The sequence below is a fragment of the Telmatherina bonti genome (genome assembly GCF_933228915.1).
Source record: "Telmatherina bonti genome assembly, chromosome: 22".
NCBI lineage: Eukaryota > Metazoa > Chordata > Actinopteri > Atheriniformes > Telmatherinidae > Telmatherina > Telmatherina bonti.
The window spans coordinates 32,379,659-32,399,279 of record NC_136631.1 but is presented as its reverse complement, the minus strand read 5'-3'; the positions used below and the strand labels follow the sequence as shown (position 1 = coordinate 32,399,279).

Genomic DNA, 19,621 nt, shown 5'->3' with positions numbered 1-19,621 from the left:
AACAAACCGTGCTGTAAATTTGGCTGTCAAAGCCAGAGGCCTCTGCGCAGCCCTGTTAAGCACATTATTGACTCGACATCTCCGGCGTTTTTAGGTGCGAGTTGAGACAGAGAGGAGAAGACACAATTCTTTTGTTTCCTCTTAACTTTATTCAGAACCTGCACATAAATGGGAGAAAAAATAGTTCCTGTGGATCAATTTTATGTGGTTTGTTCATTCATTCATTCATTATCCAAACCGCTTAGTCCGATTAAGGGTTGCGGGAAGCTGGAGCCTATCCCAGCAGTCTTTTGGGCGAAAGGCAGGGTACACCCTGGACAGCTCGCTAGTCCATCGCAGGGCAACATAAAGAGACAACCAGCCACTCACACTCATTCCTATGGGCAATATAGAAAAACCAGTTAACCTAACATTCATGTCTTTGGACGGTGGGAGGAAGCCGGAGTTCCTGGAGAGAACCCACTGTCCAAGCCTCACACCGGCCGAGGATTGAACCAGTGTGAGGCCACTGTGCCACCGTGCAGCTGTTTATGTGGTTTATATTTATCTAAAAGCTATTTTATATCCAAACATCACAAGTTTCATCCGTTAATGTGGTGATTTGCAGCTAATTTCCAGCCCCCATTTGTAAAAGTTGGGTTTCTGTGTGAAATATAAATGAAAAAATAATATTGTTTGCAAATCTTATCAATACGGGCTGCACGGTGGCGCAGTGGTTAGCACTGTGGCCTCACAGCAAGAAGGTCATTGGTTCAATCCTTGGCTGGGGGGGTTTGGTCAGTGGCCTTTCTGTGTGGAGTTTGCATGTTCTCCCCGTGTATGCGTGGGTTCTCTCCGGGTACTCCAGCTTCCTCCCACCATCCAAAGACATGCATGATAGGTTAATTGGTCACTCTAAATTGCCCCTAGGAGTGAGTGTGGTTGTTCGTCTCTCTGTGTGTGGCCCTGCGATGGACTGGCGAGCTGTCCAGGGTGTACCCTGCCTGTCGCCCAAAGCCGGCTGGGATAGGCTCCAGCTTCCCCGCGACCCTGAATTGGAATAAGCGGTTCGGAAAATGAATGAATGAATCTTATCAATACAGATTTCACCCATCTGTAAAAAGTCGTTCCAGGATGATGTTTAGCATCGTGTAGCTTCTCCTCTTCTTTTAACATCTGTAAACATCTGAGAGGTGAGGAGGTCTGTTGATGGAGTCTTAACAGGGAAATGTTCCACTTTGGTCTGATGCAGGATTCCAGCTGCTCTACTGGACCTTGTTAATTCAATTCAATTCAACTTTATTTATATAGCGTCAAATCACGGCAATGCCATCTCAAGACGCTTTACAGACAGAGGGGAAAACATAATGAAGGCCAATTCATAACAGCCTATATAAGGAAACCAACAGATTGAGTTGAGTCCAACTCAATCTCCCATCCTGAGCAAGCACACTGGCGACAGTGGGAAGGAAAAAACTCCCTTTTAACAGGAAGGAAACCTCCGGCAGAACCCGGCTCAGGACAGGCAGCCATCTGCCTCTGCTGTGTGGGGGGAAGAGGACAGAAAGACAACAGACAACAGGAACTGCTACTCCCGGCCAGGGAGACCTGCTGAGACAGGAGACATACATGTTAATGATGCAACACTGTTATGTTAGTCACATCTGGTGTTCCCTAACACTAACTGGGAGCTTATTCCATAAGAGAGGGGCCTGATAACCAAAGGCTCTGCCTCCTGCTCGGCTCTTTGAGACTCTAGGAACCACAAGTAAGCCTGCAGTCTGTGAACGAAGTACTCTGCTTGGTATATAAGGAACTATGAGGTCTTTGATATATAGTGGTGCCTGGCTGTGGAGGGCTTTATATGTAAGGAGAAGGATTTTAAATTCTATTCTAGATTCAACAGGCAGCCAATGAAGAGAGGCTGTTACTGGACTTCCATGATGCTCCAGATGTTTTGTACTGGTGAAAGAACTGGACTGGAGGCAGACCAGTTCTCCTGTTCCACCATACTGCTGTGATGATGCAGGATGTGGTCCAGCATGGTGGAACCTGCAAGGTCTTCCCTGAAAGAGACGTTGTCTGGATGGGAGCAGATGTTTCAGCATTGATGGAGCTTCCCAGATGTGGAAGCTGCCCACGCCATCGGCACTAATGCAACCCCATCCCATCAGAGATGCAGGCTGATAACAAGCTGGATCCCCCCCTCTCCTCTTTAGTCTGCAGGACACGCCGTCCATGCTGTCCACAGAGAATCCCACATTTCCATCCATCTGACCACAGAACAGTTTCCCACTTTGTCTCAGACCATTTAAATGAGCTTTTTAGCCCAGAGAATTCTGATTCAGCCGCGTTGCTGGATCCTGTTCACACATGGCTTCTAATTTGCATGACGGAGCTTTAATTTCTGGGTGAATGTGTTCACAGAAATAGATTCCAGGAGAGTCCATGCACTGGTTCCCAGTAGAGAACCATGTCTGGTTTTAATGCAGCGCTGCCTGAGGACGCCAAGATTACAGCAACCAACTTTTGACCTTTGGCCTTGTCCCCTGCACACAGAGATTCCTCTTGATTCTCAGAATCCTGGTGAAATCACCCTGTAGAGGGTGGAAACTTCAGTCTTCACTATTTTACACTGAGGAACATTTTTCCAATATTGTTCCACAATTTTTAGACTGTTTGTCTCAGTTCTGATGATTTCTCTTCATCTTTACGTCTGAGAAAATCCCTGAAACATTTTTATACCCAGTCATGTTCTCGGCCCGTTTCCAGTTCACCCAGTTAGTTGTCGAATTTTGCTGAGGTGTTTTCCCTCCTGTTGTCTCTGTTCCACATTTTTACTTTTGCTTTTTATATTTTCCATGATTTTGTGAAGTGACTCAGTTTCAACCTTTTTATAGGTGGTTTTTGTTGCGTTGAATAAAATATGAGACTTGGAATCATTGCGTTCTGTTTTTATTTACATTCCCCGCAACATTCCATGTTTTTTGGAATTGAGTTTGCAGCATTGAAGAGTAGAATAAAAGCTTGTTCTGCAGGCAGGATAATAAGCTGACAGCGTTGCCCGCTGCTTCTCTTACATAAACTGTTGGTCTTTGAAGGTGCATTTGTTTGCCTGTGTCACATTCAGATAACTCATCTATAATTTAAAGCACCTCTTATGTATTCTCCGCCAAGATTTCCTCGTCTGGGCTGCTTCTGAGTTCAGCTTTGCCCCTCGTCTCCACTTTCCTGATGTCAGTTTGAGGCGGTCTTGGAACGGGCCAGGTTCACGTTCATGCTGCTGTCAATAGCAGGCGTGTTCGCCTCCATAAATCACCAGCTCCAAACACCTCGTTCTGCGTTTCCCATGGGCGGCTGGCTGTTTGCCTGTGAACACTCATTCAGACACGTCCTAATATGGCTGCACTCTTGCAAACATAAAGCCCGTATGCATCTGTGTGCTTATAAGTGGCCTTTTTGTCTAAACAAGCATGAGGTAGTCCATCCCATCTCTCCCCAGCAGCGATACGGCGCATTTGAAGTTTGAATACGAAGATACTTCTGATTAATGGCGAGAAGTGAGAAACAAGGGAGCTTCTATCCCAACGTCTCTGCCCCCCCCCTCTCGTCCTCGTGAGAGGTCGGCATCCTCAGAGAAGTTGGTAAACATGTTGGTTTTTCCCTGACTCCAACCAAGCTGGCAGTCGGAGCTGCTGGTGTTTGTCAGAGAAGGCTGGAGAAGGCGGGGGGGTTCATTCTCCATGCAGCACAGATCTGTCTTCTTCTAGAAAACCTTCTGTTGCTTCCAGAAGCACATGAGCTGGTCGCTCGCCAGCAGGTCGGTGGCTGGCTGTGCACCACCACCTTCTCCTACAGGAACTTTTGGGGAAAAGGTTGTTGTGCAGGAAAAAGCAGCTCTCCTGATGGAATTTAAGCCCTCTAATAACCAACACATTCACAGTTTATTAGTTTGATCGTACAGATATAAGAACACGATCATATTTTGAAGTTCAGATCGTCTTGGGAGCTTTCAAAGTGGATTTGATCAACACTTTTCTTTGTTTTCCGACCGTTTTTCTGCCAACATTGGCTTCTTTTTCGTTCACTTTCAGTCTGTTTCCATCAGAAATGACAAGAAAGTTTGGTTAAAATGTCTCCTTGGAATTGTACAAACTTTATTTTTGTCTCATAATGTGATAACATCAGTTTGGATGTCTTAATTAATCTCTGAACATATTTCTGTTTACTGGCATTATGGGAATATATATATATATATATATATATAGACCTATATGAGGAAAAATGAGGCCTGAATCAAGACTTTGTGTAAACTCTGATTACAGACTCTGTGTCCAGCGAGACGGCCTTCCTTGAGAACTATGTCCTGGGTTTGGGGGACACCTTGGAAATCTCATGTGACCTGGAGGACTCGGAGCCCATCGTCTGGTTCAAAGACGGCGCCGGACTCGTGTCCAGCAACCGAACGCGACTGGGCCAGAGGATGCTGCGCATCATCAACGTGTCATACGAGGACTCCGGAGTCTATTCGTGCCGGCTCGCCCGGAGCAACACGCTGCTCAGCAACTACACCATCCGGGTGACAGGTGAGAGTCGAGTCACGGCACAGAACTCCCTGAAACTTCACCTGATTTGCTTTTTTTGCCCGTCTGACGCAGAAAATGAGATTTAAAGTAGTTCCTATAAAACACACTCGAATGGCTGCAGCAGCGACATCTCAACATGACACTTTTCTCAGGAGGAGCTCTCCATTATTTTCTCTTGCTTGCTTGATTTTAGCTCCACACACACACACATCTATACACAGCAGCTCACCGGCTAACGCTCGACCACGTCCCACACACACTTCTGATGCAACAGGTTGAGAAGCTGTGTGGTGTTCGATGCAAGCAGAGCTTTATTAAGCACATACGGCGGTGGTTGGAGAGGAGGAGTCGGTGGGGCGGGGGGGGTTTCAGAGGGAAGGAAACAGCAGTCTAGAAGTCAGACAGCATTTTCCCATAAAGCTGAAGGACACCAGCTGAGCCTATTATTGACAACTAATTAGAAAGCAATTAGCTCAAAAGATTCCTGCATTGAAAACAGATGGGGCGGCAATAAATGCATGAGTTTGTCCCTCTTAGTCCACCCTCCTGGCTCTTCAAAAACACACACACACACACATGCATATTTAGCTGCAAGCAGAGGAGAAAACAGACCTTTCCATCGCTGATTAGAAGTGGACAACTTGTCCTCCTGGACCCACATGTCCGCTCCAGACTTCACATCATCCTCCATCAAAAAGCTTCTTTCTGCTCAAACTGATTTAGTTTATTTTTTAATCTATTGCATGAATAAAATAAGTGAACTTACGTCCAGCTCTGCTCTCTGACACGAATTCATTGCAAGCTAAAGCAAAACATTTTGGCCATCAGTGTGTGTCTGAATTATGTGTAAAGTTAGTGTGTAGGGATATCGTGTCCCGCTCCGTCCACGTTCATCACAGAGCCTCCTGTATGTCTAGAGCACACGTGCACTGTTGTCATGTTCTGCAAATATTTGAGGAAGGTGTCAGATACTTTAGAGCGCGATCAGATTCCGCATCTGGACAGCATCCAGGCAGCGGAGAAGGTCTAGTCATTTTTTGTGCACATCCTGCACGTTGGAGACAGAAGCAGTGAGCGGATTTATCTGCAAGCTTCAGCAAATTAAAGGGAGGGTTACAGTTTTTCCATGTGTATCATAAATTACTGAGGCTTCATCAAAGAAATGGGTTTTTTTTGTACGTGGATGAAGAAAACTGGGAAAACATTTAGTTTTTAAACTTTGCAGCATATATTAGATTAAGATTAAACTATTTTTCCCTCCAAAGTCAGCTGAAATGTGGACTCTAAGCAGCGGACATGTCTGCCTGAGATCAGCTTGTCTCCAGACTCTCTGTGCAGAGTTGATATATGGTTTCCTCCTGGCATAGCTCTGTTTCAGGTGAAAAGTCTGGCGGTAATGGACTGTGTGTGTGAGAAATGGTTTTTCAAAGTACTCCTGATTCTCCTGGGCTGTATTAATAATCAGGACATGATAGTTTTGTGTTCAGTGCAAACCAAGCAGCAACCTCCGGCGGTTAAAAGACAAGCCGATGCAGAAGTGCTAAAAGCTGCGGTTCCCCCTTCATCCACTAGGGGCTGCAAAACAGAGCGAATCCCCATAGACTCCCATGTTAAAAAGACCAACTTCACAGCAGAAATAAACATGTTTACAGTCTTAATAGGTCAGGTTTACCTTCATTACCACTATGAAGGGAGAGAATTTCTTTCTAACTCACAAAAAGTAATTTTATCTTGAAGTTTGGCACAATGAGGGGCGTGTCCTTTTGATTGACAGGTACCCGATCTCCTGCTTCAAAAGGGAGGAACGTAGAACAACGATGGTTTTTAGCCATTTAACAGCGTGACGTAGCTTTAGCCTGCTTACCTCCGTTAGCTGGTTAGCTCCCGTTAGCTTGGGGTTAGCTCAGATAGCTCTTAGCTACAGGCAAGGTCCCAGATCGCTAGATGTCAGTCATCCTCCTCCACGCTCACAGCCCCCCTCTTAGCTCCGCCTCTTTGCCCATTTTTGGCACCCATGCTGTTAAATGTGCTGATTTGTTTCTTTGCTTCTCCTTTTTAGTGTTTTGCTGTCATGAAAACTAGATTTCTTTAATATTTATATTTTCCAAATACTTTGAAGTTGGTCAGTGACGATAGTGAAAATAACTTTCTTTCTTCTTGCCTCTCTTTAAAAAAAAAAACAGAAAAGCTTCTAGATGGAAAAGTTGTTTGTAATTTGTGGTGGGACAGCAGACATTGGACCATATGTGTTTTTCTCTGAAAGTTTCTAAAATTACTCACTCACCCAATGCCATTTTGAGGTTTGTTTACACAACCACTTCTTCTTTTTTTTCTCCCGTTTTTCTTTTTTTTTCTCTTCATTTTTCTTTGGTGTTGTCAGAAGAATGACATCCACCAAACTTATAAAATCTCTCTGCTGAGTTGTACCACAGTCAGAGTTTGGGGGGGGGGGGTTATGGACTGAGGTGTCGAATAATAGCAACGAAAACCTGCTAGTCAGGAGTTTCAGGAGCAGGCTTTGCTCACCGGGGCTGTCGAGGTAACAGCTGGCTCTCATTAACCAGACCTGAGGCGCTGAACCACAAAACTCCAAGGTCAGATGGAAAATGATTAGAACAAAAGCTGCTGTGAAAAAGTATGATGCAGCAAATCTAAACAGTATCTGTGAGTAATAATAATTAGACTGACACGCAAGCCTGTTGGGAAGAGTTGCGTGTTGCACAAATGCCTTGAAAGACTCAACTGTTTGCGTGTCTGCACTAAAGTGCACACATTTTCATCCGAGCGTGTCGTAGTTTTACTAACGACCCTCTCGTATCTGACGTGTGTGGAAATGTTTGGGTTGTGAAACGTGAGAGCCGCCGCGCTTCACAGAACTGTGGACTCATTCACGAGTTTCTCAATGAACCGTGTGTCCATTTGTTAAATCACACTAAACAGCATTTAAGTATTAACATGCAAGAATTTCTGTTTATTTTTCTCGATAGCATCTTCTTCATTTCTCCTTTTCTTTTCTCCTTTCTTCTCCTCTCAACAACAGTTTTAATAGATTTCTGGGAATAATTTTGGTCTTCATGATGTCTCTTGAAGACTGAGGTCATGTGACACTTAAATCGCATGTATATAAATTATTATAAAAGTGCTTTCAAGTAGTGAAAATGCATCCACAAAATATTTCAATTTTAGTTTTAAATTATCAGAATTTTTAAAAAGAAAATTTGGTAACAATTGTGTTTTGCTTTTTTTGTTTTTATTTTGTTCTTTCATTTCACCAATTCATATAAATATTTTATAAAATGTAGCGAAAGTTAAGCCAAAAATCCATTTAAGTTAAAGGTTTTTAAGCTAAATCATAAATAAATGTATAAATAAATTATTTTTGCAGGCTTCTGTTCTTCAGACATTTCTAGAATCAGTTGTTTAAATAAATGTTCCAAACCAGGAATTAGTCATTAATCCTGAGTGTTTTCTGTTTCCTTTCATCAGATTCACTGTCGTCTGGTGATGACGAAGACTATGATGAAGACCCCGAAGATGCAGGTAATGGAAATGGTGAATTCTTTTTTAATCTTTTCTTTGATATTACTCTATAGACACACTCACTTGTTTCTGATAAGCTGATACTTCTAAAGCTTTACTGAACCTTCAAAACATAAATAAAACAAAGGAAATGAATAAATCTCATTAAACTATGATGACATTAATATTGCGACTAAATAAAAACAACATCAGGAAAGCCAAAGCTTTGTGAATCAGACTTTCTCCACATGGTGCACATATCTCACAAAACAAAGGTATTTTTCTCTGATTCGGCCTCTCATCCACACCAAGACTCAGATTTACGCACTCAAATACAATGGTATAAAAAACATCCTAAGGGAAGATTTGCGAATACTCTGTATGTCATGTGGACACGTATAACCGGGTTTTGCTGTTTTTAAATGTGACGTCACATGTGCGACCTTTTGTTTATGTAACCGAGGGTCTTGGTCTTACGCCTGTACTTTTATGATGTATAAAACAAAAACATGAAGAAGTTCTGCGGAACTGGCATCTTTTACTATTAGTCACCACTGTAAAACTTTCACCAACAACACAGCACGGACTTCCTGTCTGACCTTTTCAAAGTAAAACCGTCGGCACACTGCTTTCTGAACACATGAACTCTTTTACATTTACACCTGCATGGACGTCCTCGAAACTGTGATGGTGTTATCTGTTGTCTATTGTTTGTTTTTACAAGCTCTTATACCGCTCTACATAAACTACCAACGGCAAAGGACGACATTAAGGCAAGGCAAGTTTATTTGTATAGTACCTTTCATGTACAAGACAATTGTAAGTGCTTTACATGAAACAATAAAAGTATGACAAGAAAATACAAATAACAAAATCATAATAAGGACACAGTAAGGACAATTATTTTCCGCCACCACACCAGATCATGTTGGAGGCATGTTTTGTGGAAGTGACGTTGTGGACAAGGCCTCACACCTTTGTCCACACATAGCCGGGTTTTTGTAAAAACCGAATATCTCCCCCCCTCTGGCCAGTCCACACCACCTCGTTCTCCAACCACAGATCCACCCACATCTATCTGCACGTTGTTCAGCACATTCATCAGCAGATCAAACCTTTAGGCGGCGGTCGCACCTCTAATCCTATCCAGTCAGAATAACCTTCCATCTCATGACGTCACTTCCACTAAACATCCCTCTCATGTCATGCACCGATGGTGGAAAGTAACTCCTTGATCCCGTCCTTCGCCGTTGGTCGTCTATGTGGAGCGGTTCTGGCTTCAGTGTGCCTGGACAACGGATGAGACCAACACAGTTTTGAGGACGTCCATGTTGTCGTAAATAAAGACATGTGACGTCATGGTATTTTTGTTGCAGAGGGTGATAGAGAAATATCTTTGTTTTGTGAGATATGCATCTCACACGTTTAAGAAGAAAAAAAACCCAAGATGACTCCAGAATTTCCCCCCCGACACGTGACGGTGAGATCAGGCAAGTTTATCTGCTTCATCTGCTAATTAGACGGTTTCTCTTCTGTCATTGGTTCTGAATCATACAGCATCCAGATGTTTGATTCTTTTCACATAAACCCAGCACGCTCGTGCACGTGGTGGGTTTACCGTGTCGTGAGGGGAAACCTGCGTTTGATTAAGGCAGCATGAGGCACGTCGTTAAGGTTAATGAGCTGCGCCCGCCACACGAAGCGCGGAGTGAAGTCAGGTGTGGGAGCCGGTCGGCACTTCCAAGATGCATCTGCAGCAGAATTCCCACTGATGCCAGGTTTAAAGGGTTAAAACTTGATCAGTTTCATGTTCATTCGTATGGGATTAAAATAAATTAAAAGTCTGACTGAACCGGCGCTTTTATGGAATTAAAAATTCCAGATTCAGCTTCCTGTCGACTGTCTGTGCAGTAAAATAACAGCAGTAATGGCTTCCAGCCGAAAATAGAGATGCACCGATCCGATACCGATATCTGCAGATAATGATATTTACCGATACAAAATCTGTTTATGTGAACATTATTGTAACTACTTATTATTACTGCTGTTATAACTGTGTAAGATTTCATTAGGTTGTAATAAATGACCCATCCTTTCTAAAGTTACCTCACCAATACAAATATAATAACATTACAGATCTAACAATTTCAGTAAGTTTTATTCTGTTTAGGCACATTTTACCTAAATACAACTATAAATGTCTGGTTTTGAAACAAAGATCTCGCTTTTTGTGTAACAAAAAATGTCACATTTTAACATTCAAGGCATTTATTTCATTTAAAACACGTCCGAAGCATCAAACACATCTGCTCTGGCTTGACTAGTGTGGTATCGGTTGTGGTATCAGAACACTTTCATTAATACACACACATGATATCGGTATCGGTGCATCTCTTTCAGAAATGAAACATTTGAGAAACATTTGATATGCATGTTTTTTCGCTTCATGCTTGACGTCATGCAGAAAAACATCATTAATACTTTACCAGTGGTTATATACACTACCAGTCAAAAGTTTGGACATACTATCCCATTAGACTCAAAAAGAGTCTAATGGGTGAGTCTGTGACTTTTGACTGCTACTGTATAATAGCATTTAGTTTTTAAATGAATCTTAGTTCTGTCTTTGCTCACGTATTAATTATTTTAAAGTTAGACGTTGTTTTAATTCCTGAATTGTGATAAAAGACATCGTCTGTAAGAGCAGCACGTCTTTCAGAAAGTTGTTTTCTTCCGGTGATTTAACTTTATACGAGTGCCGTTGGAATTTTCTGTGTGTAATTGGCATTATATGGCTCTTCTAAGCACCTGCTGTCTTGCTGAACTCACATTAAACCTGCACCCCAGAGCACGTACCTGCTGCACAGATCAAACGCTGGTAGCTTTCCAGCAGGTAACGTGCCTGTAAGTGCTCCACTGTGATGTGAGCTCATTTGGCATTCAGGGATGTGCTGAGTTCAGGTGTAGGTGAAGAGGGAACAATGAGGCATGGCTTTCGCAGGCTCTGCAGCGCTCCGATCTGTTTGCAAGCACGACTGCAGAGAGACGGAAAGCGTCTCCACCCCAGCCAGACGCCACTCTGCGCTGCCTTTATTGTGCCATATGGAGCGAGACGGCTGAAGGTGAGGCGCCGACAGGCGGAGGAAAATCAGGAAAATAAAAAGTAATTAGATAGGAAAATGCTGTAAAAGATGGGAGACAACGGGGGAGAAACGAAGAGGAAAATAGAGTGAAAAAGTGGCATGACTGGATGGATGGGTGTGCACCAGACACTTTGCATACTTCATGCGTTTAGAAACATTTAATTAGACGAGTCACGACAGCAAACGGCGACTAAAAAAAACAACCCAGTCATGTCAGAGAAGTCATGATTTAATAAAAATGACTCCCGGTCCAAATGAACTTTCAAACAATTTGGTGCCAGAAGTAAAATATGGAGCAGTCTGAGTGACGGAGACGCCCTTCTGAAATCAAAGCCGCTTTGTAAACGGCGGGACTCTCCAGCACATGTCGTCACTCTCCACTCAAAGAGAAATACCAAGACAGTGACTTTGGGAGATGCTCCTGCTGAAGCAGCCGGACTGGCCTGTGGTCTTCATTAAAGTTTCATGGCAAAGGGAAAGCCTTTAGAAGATGTGATGGATAAAACGAGACATTTTCAGTGCCTGAAAACGTGGAAATTTCAGAGAAAAGTCCATGAAAAGGTTTCAGAAAACTGCTGAAAAGTTATTTTGCACCAACTCTCTTTCATTCGATAATTACAGGAACGTTGCCTGGATGCACTAAACCTGTCTCCCTTATTGTTGCTGTGACTTTAAACTCCGTGCATGTAACATAAAATGCAATCTTGCCTCATATTCGCAGCTTTTTATCTGCGAGGCCCGCTGGAAGCTTTCATCCAGACACATTGGACATGAAAGCAGCACATTTAGATGCAGAGTAACCCCGCAGAAAGCTTCTCCCTGCCGTCTTTGTGCTGCAAGTCGCTGCAGATGAGCCTGAACACCTTTAGCTGAAAAAGCTCTGCGTGTTTGAATGCGCAGCTTCGCTTTGCGCTGACAACCTGGAGTGTTTTCCAAACGGGCCGAAGTGGCAGCAGCGGCAACAGCTTACTGGAGATATCCTGAATGCCAGTAAATAGCCCCTGACTGCCAGACTTAATCTCTGGATGTAAGTCCGCCTCATGACATATGAGGCTCTGGTTTCCTGGCCAAAAGGAGAGGGATTAGCTCAGAAACATTAAACCCCTATCGGTGCTTAATGTCCGCTAAGCCAGCACTAATTAGCTGACTGTAGCAGGAAAGGAGCCATGTGACGAGCCACACAGCCAGACGGAGAGTCCCCGATGGCGAGCGGAAGAGCAGCCGCATCCACAGGCAGAGAAAGCCGAGACGACGAGAGCGCCGAGCTCTTAATGAGGACAGGGAATGGAAACGTTGCTGATTGACAGAGAGAATTTGAAGATGGGAGCTGGGAAGAAAGCTGGAAAAAGAAAAGGGAAAATGAGCGTTTTTAGGAGTCTAATAAGCAAAGCTGCCAAAGACATGAGCTGGTTTTTCACAAAGCTCCAGAAAAATGCTGTCATGAGTGGAAAAAAAGAGCCAGGAATTCACAAATCAGGATTTATTAAGTATTATCTGGTCCTTACGGCGTCACATTAATCTCCAGTCTGCCACTGGTCTCCAGTCCGCCACTGGTCTCCAGTCCGTCACTGGTCTCCAGTCCGTCACTGGTCTCCAGTCCGCCACTGGTCTCCAGTCCGTCACTGGTCTCCAGTCCATCACTGGTCTCCAGTCCATCACTGGTCTCCAGTCCGCCACTGGTCTCCAGTCCGTCACTGGTCTCCAGTCCGTCACTGGTCTCCAGTCCGCCACTGGTCTCCAGTCCGTCACTGGTCTCCAGTCCGTCACTGGTCTCCAGTCCGTCACTGGTCTCCAGTCCATCACTGGTCTCCAGTCCGCCACTGGTCTCCAGTCCGTCACTGGTCTCCAGTCCGTCACTGGTCTCCAGTCCATCACTGGTCTCCAGTCCGTCACTGGTCTCCAGTCCCTTACTGGTCTCCAGTCCGTCACTGGTCTCCAGTCCGCCACTGGTCTCCAGTCCGTCACTGGTCTCCAGTCCGTCACTGGTCTCCAGTCCGTCACTGGTCTCCAGTCCATCACTGGTCTCCAGTCCGCCACTGGTCTCCAGTCCGTCACTGGTCTCCAGTCCGTCACTGGTCTCCAGTCCGCCACTGGTCTCCAGTCCGTCACTGGTCTCCAGTCCGTCACTGGTCTCCAGTCCGTCACTGGTCTCCAGTCCATCACTGGTCTCCAGTCCGCCACTGGTCTCCAGTCCGTCACTGGTCTCCAGTCCCTCACTGGTCTCCAGTCCGTCACTGGTCTCCAGTCCGTCACTGGTCTCCAGTCCGCCACTGGTCTCCAGTCCGCCACTGGTCTCCAGTCCGTCACTGGTCTCCAGTCCGTCACTGGTCTCCAGTCCCTTACTGGTCTCCAGTCCGTCACTGGTCTCCAGTCCCTTACTGGTCTCCAGTCCGCCACTGGTCTCCAGTCCGCCACTGGTCTCCAGTCCGTCACTGGTCTCCAGTCCGTCACTGGTCTCCAGTCCGCCACTGGTCTCCAGTCCGCCACTGGTCTCCAGTCCGTCACTGGTCTCCAGTCCGTCACTGGTCTCCAGTCCCTTACTGGTCTCCAGTCCGTCACTGGTCTCCAGTCCCTTACTGGTCTCCAGTCCGTCACTGGTCTCCAGTCCCTTACTGGTCTCCAGTCCGTCACTGGTCTCCAGTCCGTCACTGGTCTCCAGTCCGTCACTGGTCTCCAGTCCGTCACTGGTCTCCAGTCCCTTACTGGTCTCCAGTCCGCCACTGGTCTCCAGTCCGTCACTGGTCTCCAGTCCCTTACTGGTCTCCAGTCCGTCACTGGTCTCCAGTCCGTCACTGGTCTCCAGTCCGTCACTGGTCTCCAGTCCGTCACTGGTCTCCAGTCCCTTACTGGTCTCCAGTCCGTCACTGGTCTCCAGTCCGTCACTGGTCTCCAGTCCCTTACTGGTCTCCAGTCCATCACTGGTCTCCAGTCCGCCACTGGTCTCCAGTCCGTCACTGGTCTCCAGTCCGTCACTGGTCTCCAGTCCGTCACTGGTCTCCAGTCCATCACTGGTCTCCAGTCCGCCACTGGTCTCCAGTCCGCCACTGGTCTCCAGTCCGTCACTGGTCTCCAGTCCGTCACTGGTCTCCAGTCCCTTACTGGTCTCCAGTCCGTCACTGGTCTCCAGTCCCTTACTGGTCTCCAGTCCGTCACTGGTCTCCAGTCCGTCACTGGTCTCCAGTCCGTCACTGGTCTCCAGTCCGTCACTGGTCTCCAGTCCCTTACTGGTCTCCAGTCCGTCACTGGTCTCCAGTCCCTTACTGGTCTCCAGTCCTTCACTGGTCTCCAGTCCGTCACTGGTCTCCAGTCCGTCACTGGTCTCCAGTCCGTCACTGGTCTCCAGTCCCTTACTGGTCTCCAGTCCGCCACTGGTCTCCAGTCCGTCACTGGTCTCCAGTCCGTCACTGGTCTCCAGTCCCTTACTGGTCTCCAGTCCGTCACTGGTCTCCAGTCCATTACAAGGGGCATGATCACCTCTACAAGTAAAAAAAAAAAATGCCAAAAAAGGTTTTGGCAGTTCATGTTTTTAACTTAATGACAAGGAGGAAAGACATCAGAAATTATCCTATTGAACAAATAGTTGTTGCTCATTTTGTTTATTTATATTATTTAATTTAATGAAGACAATGCCCATTAATGAACACTTTGTACAAATTTAATACAGTGTGTAGATATGTCAGATTTAGCTAGAAGCTACTTTCTATCCGTTTGACTGACCTCACCTTCTCTGCGCTCAGTGATTCCTGATCTGTTTTCATCAGTCTAGAAAAGGTGAAAATCAATTCTAACCAGTATGCAGGCCGTTATATTCCATACTGAGACTGGTTTAAAACCAGTTTCACCCTCCCAGCAGAGAATATTCCTGCAACTTCAACTCTAAGTCAGACTGTAACACTCAGAAAAACTGCAAAATCCAGAGAAGTACATCTCAGACTCCACGGGCCTCAGATGAGTTTTAAACCCCGGCCATATTTTCCTGTGAAGACTTATCAATGAGCAACTGCTCCATAATAACAAGGTTTATGTGCATGTTCATGTCAGGATTAACGATGATTCCTGCATACAGATTATTCTGATCACATTCAGCTACAAAATCATTTCTGATTATTAACATTTGACCTAAAACACACTTTCAGGCGTTTGATTCTGAACATTGACTTCTACATCTTGTCGCGTCGCGTCATGGTTTGACTTGGAACCCTTACCATGAAACCGCTTGTGTTTTTGCGTGCACATTGCTGTGTGAATCACCAGGAATGTCACATTTCTGACATGTTAAGCAAAAAAAACACAAAGAAGCTTATTAAGATGGGATTTTGAGCATCTGATCTGAACTTAATTTAAAAAAACTGAATGGATGTAAGTTTGTGATGGCAGTCTTGATTAAAAACAATCCTTAAGACAGAGTCAGAAAATGACATTTAAACTGAACAAATTTAAAGCTTAATTCACCTTTTATTGTCAGAGCATCATCTGTTTCATCCGATGATGAGGTGCGTCTAGATGTGAAGCAGATAGAGCGAATAGAAAGTTAAAGACCCCGCCTAATAAATGTGAGGAAAGTGAGTATTTTTTCTAATTAGGAAGCAATGCACACACACTGTGTGAAGTGAAAGGGCAGTGTGTGTGTGTGTGTGTGTGTGTGTGTGTGTGTGTGTGTGTGTGTGTGTGTGTGTGAGGGGGGAGGAATGTTAACAGAGCCTAATCTGTGCTCTGCTGTGCACCAGAGCTATGCGGTCTCCTTGTTTACCCTGGCAGGAGAGCAGAGAACCGGACGCCGGGCCACGCTATGCTGCTCCACAGCCGCTGTTCCTCCACTTCTGTTTGCCTTGAGTCCCTGCAGGTCCTCCTGGGCAGCGTGCCTTCAAAGAGCCCCAGTGTAATCTGGAATGAAGTCTGCCTGTGTGCTCGCAGGCGTCAGTGAGGGCAAATTATACAATTACACAATTAAAACACCCCCTCCTTTCCACAGATCGGTGTCTGAGCGCGAAAAGGGCCTTGTGCCCCGGGCATCGGCACCGCTGTGTGTCCTGCTGCAGCTGAGTTCTGCTGCGCTGAAGTCAGGCTGGTAGGAGCGCCTCTGTCACGCTTCTCTGACCTGCAACACAAGTCAGAAGGAAAGGGAAGAGAAAGCTGAGGAGGCGGTGTGGTTGTACGTTTCAGTCTCTATGGAACACTTGTTGCACCACATAATCCAAGCACAAGATAAATACCCTCATTTTCCTTTTCTTTGTTTGTTTTAGGCAAAGAAAATCTTAAAAAATCCACTTATCTCATTTTAAAAGTAGAAAGCATTTTTAAAAAATTGAATCTATTTGGATTAGCATCAAAACCAACACTATGACACACAATAATGACAAACATTTGTCTTCTTTCTCTCATTTAGATTAGCAGTTCATGAGAAAATACAAAATAACTAAAGTTTAAAAGAAATGTTTGGTTAAAAGAATCTGGATCCTTCTCAAACTTTTTTTTGCTTTTCTTGCATAACAATCCATCAAATCTCACTGAAATTAGTTGAAAAGTTTAAATAATTTATGAAATTATCACTCCCACCTCTGTGGCGTTTAAGATGATCTGTGATCAGCTATAGAGCCCATGCTTATATGTAATATACGTCCATCTAAAAGCTGTAAATATGTACAGTTGCAACAGACGGTGTGAGTGGAAGCAAACTCCCCTCCCTCTGACTGACCTCACCTTTTCTGCGCTCAGTGATTCCTTCTTACACACAATCTGTTATCAAACGTAAACCAACCAAACTGGAACCCCGTTGTGTATTTTTAGTCTCCCGGAGAGATTTCCCTCCCTGGTTATCCTCTGCTGCTGACAGGTGGACGTGACACTGGGACAGAGCTGAGAGAAGATGTCATGGTAAACCAGTTTCCACTACAGCAACTGCATACCCAAGCAGGGCTCGGTTGTTTGGATATCCCGCCCCAGAGGAGGTGGAAGGGTATCTGTTTTGGGTCACCCACCTCCCTCCCATCTATGCCTCCCTTCTAGAAAATCCCACTGCCCTCTACTGAGGAAATACCATCCACCCCATTAGACACGGGTTGAGATTACTGTACAGCGCAGAACTCCACAGGGTAATACTGGAGAAGGAACAATCCCTTGTACCCACCCAGTCAGCATGGCCATGTGGGGCCCTTAAGGGTTAAATTTGGGCTTCAGATAAGGACCCCATGTGGGTTCGTCCACAGTACCCACAGTGGTGTGTCCTGTGTTCACCCATGGCTTACAAGATGGTTCTGACTGGCTTTCAGCTGAGGCCTAACTTGGGGAACATGTAACCAGTCCACACGGGCTCCCCATGCCCACTTAGCTCACCTACATCCTTTACAGGACTCATTCGGCCCACATGGGCTTCGGGGCTCATGTAACTGAAACCACATGGGATTTGCAAACTTGGATATGGGCCTACATGGGTCCTTTGCAACTCACCAAGTTGGTCCACAGCCAAAACCCAGTCAGAACCAACTTGACAAACACAGGTGAGGCTCTGTGGAAACTGTGGACAAGCCTACTGTGGACCTTTATCTGCAGCCAGGGCCGGGTTAAAAGTGCACAGGCCCCTGAGCCCAGAGTGTTCCAGGGGCCCCATTCCACAACATTGTAAAAATTGTGATTGATACACAGTGAAACAACTTTTCATACATCTCTCAGCCAGTGGTACCAATAGCAGTACACGAGACACTGTGGTGTAACTACCTGGCTTTTGTGAACATTTTGTTTTATGTCCAAACTGTTGAAGTATGCCCTACATGAGCCCCCAATTGGTAGGAGCCCCTGGGCCCATGCCCATAATGCCCATTGGGTAATCCGGCCTTGTCTGCAGCCCATATTGAACCCTCACATGTCCATGTCCAGCCAGCATGACCCCCATGTGGACATGGACATCTTCTGACTCTACACCTCTCTCATTAATTTATTGGGGATCTATAAACATAATGACAAAAGCAGAAGCTACAAGAAGAAGTTAACTTGGGTCTCATGGAGACGCTGCCTTCTTTAGGCAACCAGGTGCTAGCTGCTGGCAGCTACTCACAAGCTTGGGTTGGTCCAAGTCTCAGCTGTTAGGTCTCGCTTGTCATGCCTAGCGTCGTCTTGGTATCTAGCAGCTGTGACATGCGTGCTAGCTCTGAGCAGTGGTCACTAGCTCAGCTTGCTAACTTTTCCTCCTGGATTGCGCAAGGCTGGTACTTCGCTGGTTCCAAATAGTTCATGTAAATTAGCTGAAAAGCCAAATCCTGCTAGTAGTCTACTGGTTCCCCCAGTTTTCTACATGACCTCTGACCTAGCCTTTGTCAGACCTGGCCTGCCCATGATATTTCTTTTAAGATGTTTTAAAAACAAACATATTAAGGACAAATTTAATAAAATTATAATAATATTTGGCAAAGCAAAACCACTCGCTTGCTAGAAATGGACAAAGTCTCAGCTTTCACTTGCCTTGCAGAGCCTGATCCTTGCAGATAGCAGCTAACACCTGCTATGTAGGCCTGGACAGCCTGGCTAACCTGTCCACAAGTTTTGGGTTTCATTGTTTCTCATAGATCATGTAAATAAGCTTGTTAACATGTCTTATGGACTTGAAGTCAACGTTAAAATGTTCATTCTTAACAACTGAAGACTTAAAAAATCTAAAAGATGACAAATGTCACATTGGTGAAGTATCAGAATCAGAAAGACTTTTATTGCCATTGTTTTTTTTAACAATTTACAGACAAGGAACTTTCGGTGATAAGGTGCTGAATAATAAAAATAATAAAAACACTGAACAGTAATATAAAAGTAGAAATACAGCTATTTTACAACTATTTTACAAATAAGGTAAGGGCATGCAGACAAATGAATATACATACATAATTTTTTTTGTTAAAAATGTATAATAAAAGTAAAGGTAAAAGTAATTTCGCATGTAGACATGTAGATATGTACAGTATGAACAGTAGCATCCAAACAACTGTGCAAATTGGCAGTGCAATAGATGAAGTGATGTGACATGACTTGTTTAAGTGACTGAAGTTATAAAGTGTCCAGCTCAGGTATTATGTGTTCATGAGTCCGACGGCAGAGGGGAAGAAACTGTTTTTATGGCGAGAGGTTCTGGTCTGGACAAAAAGACCAAAGAAGGAATTATTGTGGTAAAATTCGCTCTTTGTGTTTTAATAATCCAACGTCACATCTGTTGAGTCAATTTAATCCTCCATTTATTAAAAAAAAGTGATAAATGTCCTTTTAATCTGGCTTTTATCAAGAGAAAAGGGATGAAAATAATCTTAATTTAGTTTGCAGCTTTAACAGTCGTCTTTTCCTTTTAAATCATTTCATATTGTTTCAGTTCCTGCTTTTACATCCCGCATTTCTCTTGACCTCATCGCCTCTTTT

General features: G+C 44.7%; 1 protein-coding gene across 3 annotated transcripts in view; it reads left to right on the top strand.

Annotated features, from left to right (window-relative positions):
* fgfr3 (fibroblast growth factor receptor 3) overlaps positions 1 to 19,621 on the top strand; it is a gene marked incomplete at both ends in the record, with an annotated part of 78,347 nt that overhangs the window by 23,454 nt on the left and 35,272 nt on the right. For 2 of the 3 annotated variants that reach the window (XM_079262427.1, XM_079262426.1), the window contains 2 exons: positions 4,305 to 4,565; positions 8,052 to 8,117. In XM_079262427.1, coding sequence (XP_079118553.1) covers positions 4,305 to 4,565; positions 8,052 to 8,117 — 327 coding nt within the window. Of the gene's footprint in view, positions 1 to 4,304; positions 4,566 to 8,051; positions 8,118 to 19,621 lie in introns of those variants that run through there. The other variant, XM_079262428.1, reaches the window with a different exon arrangement.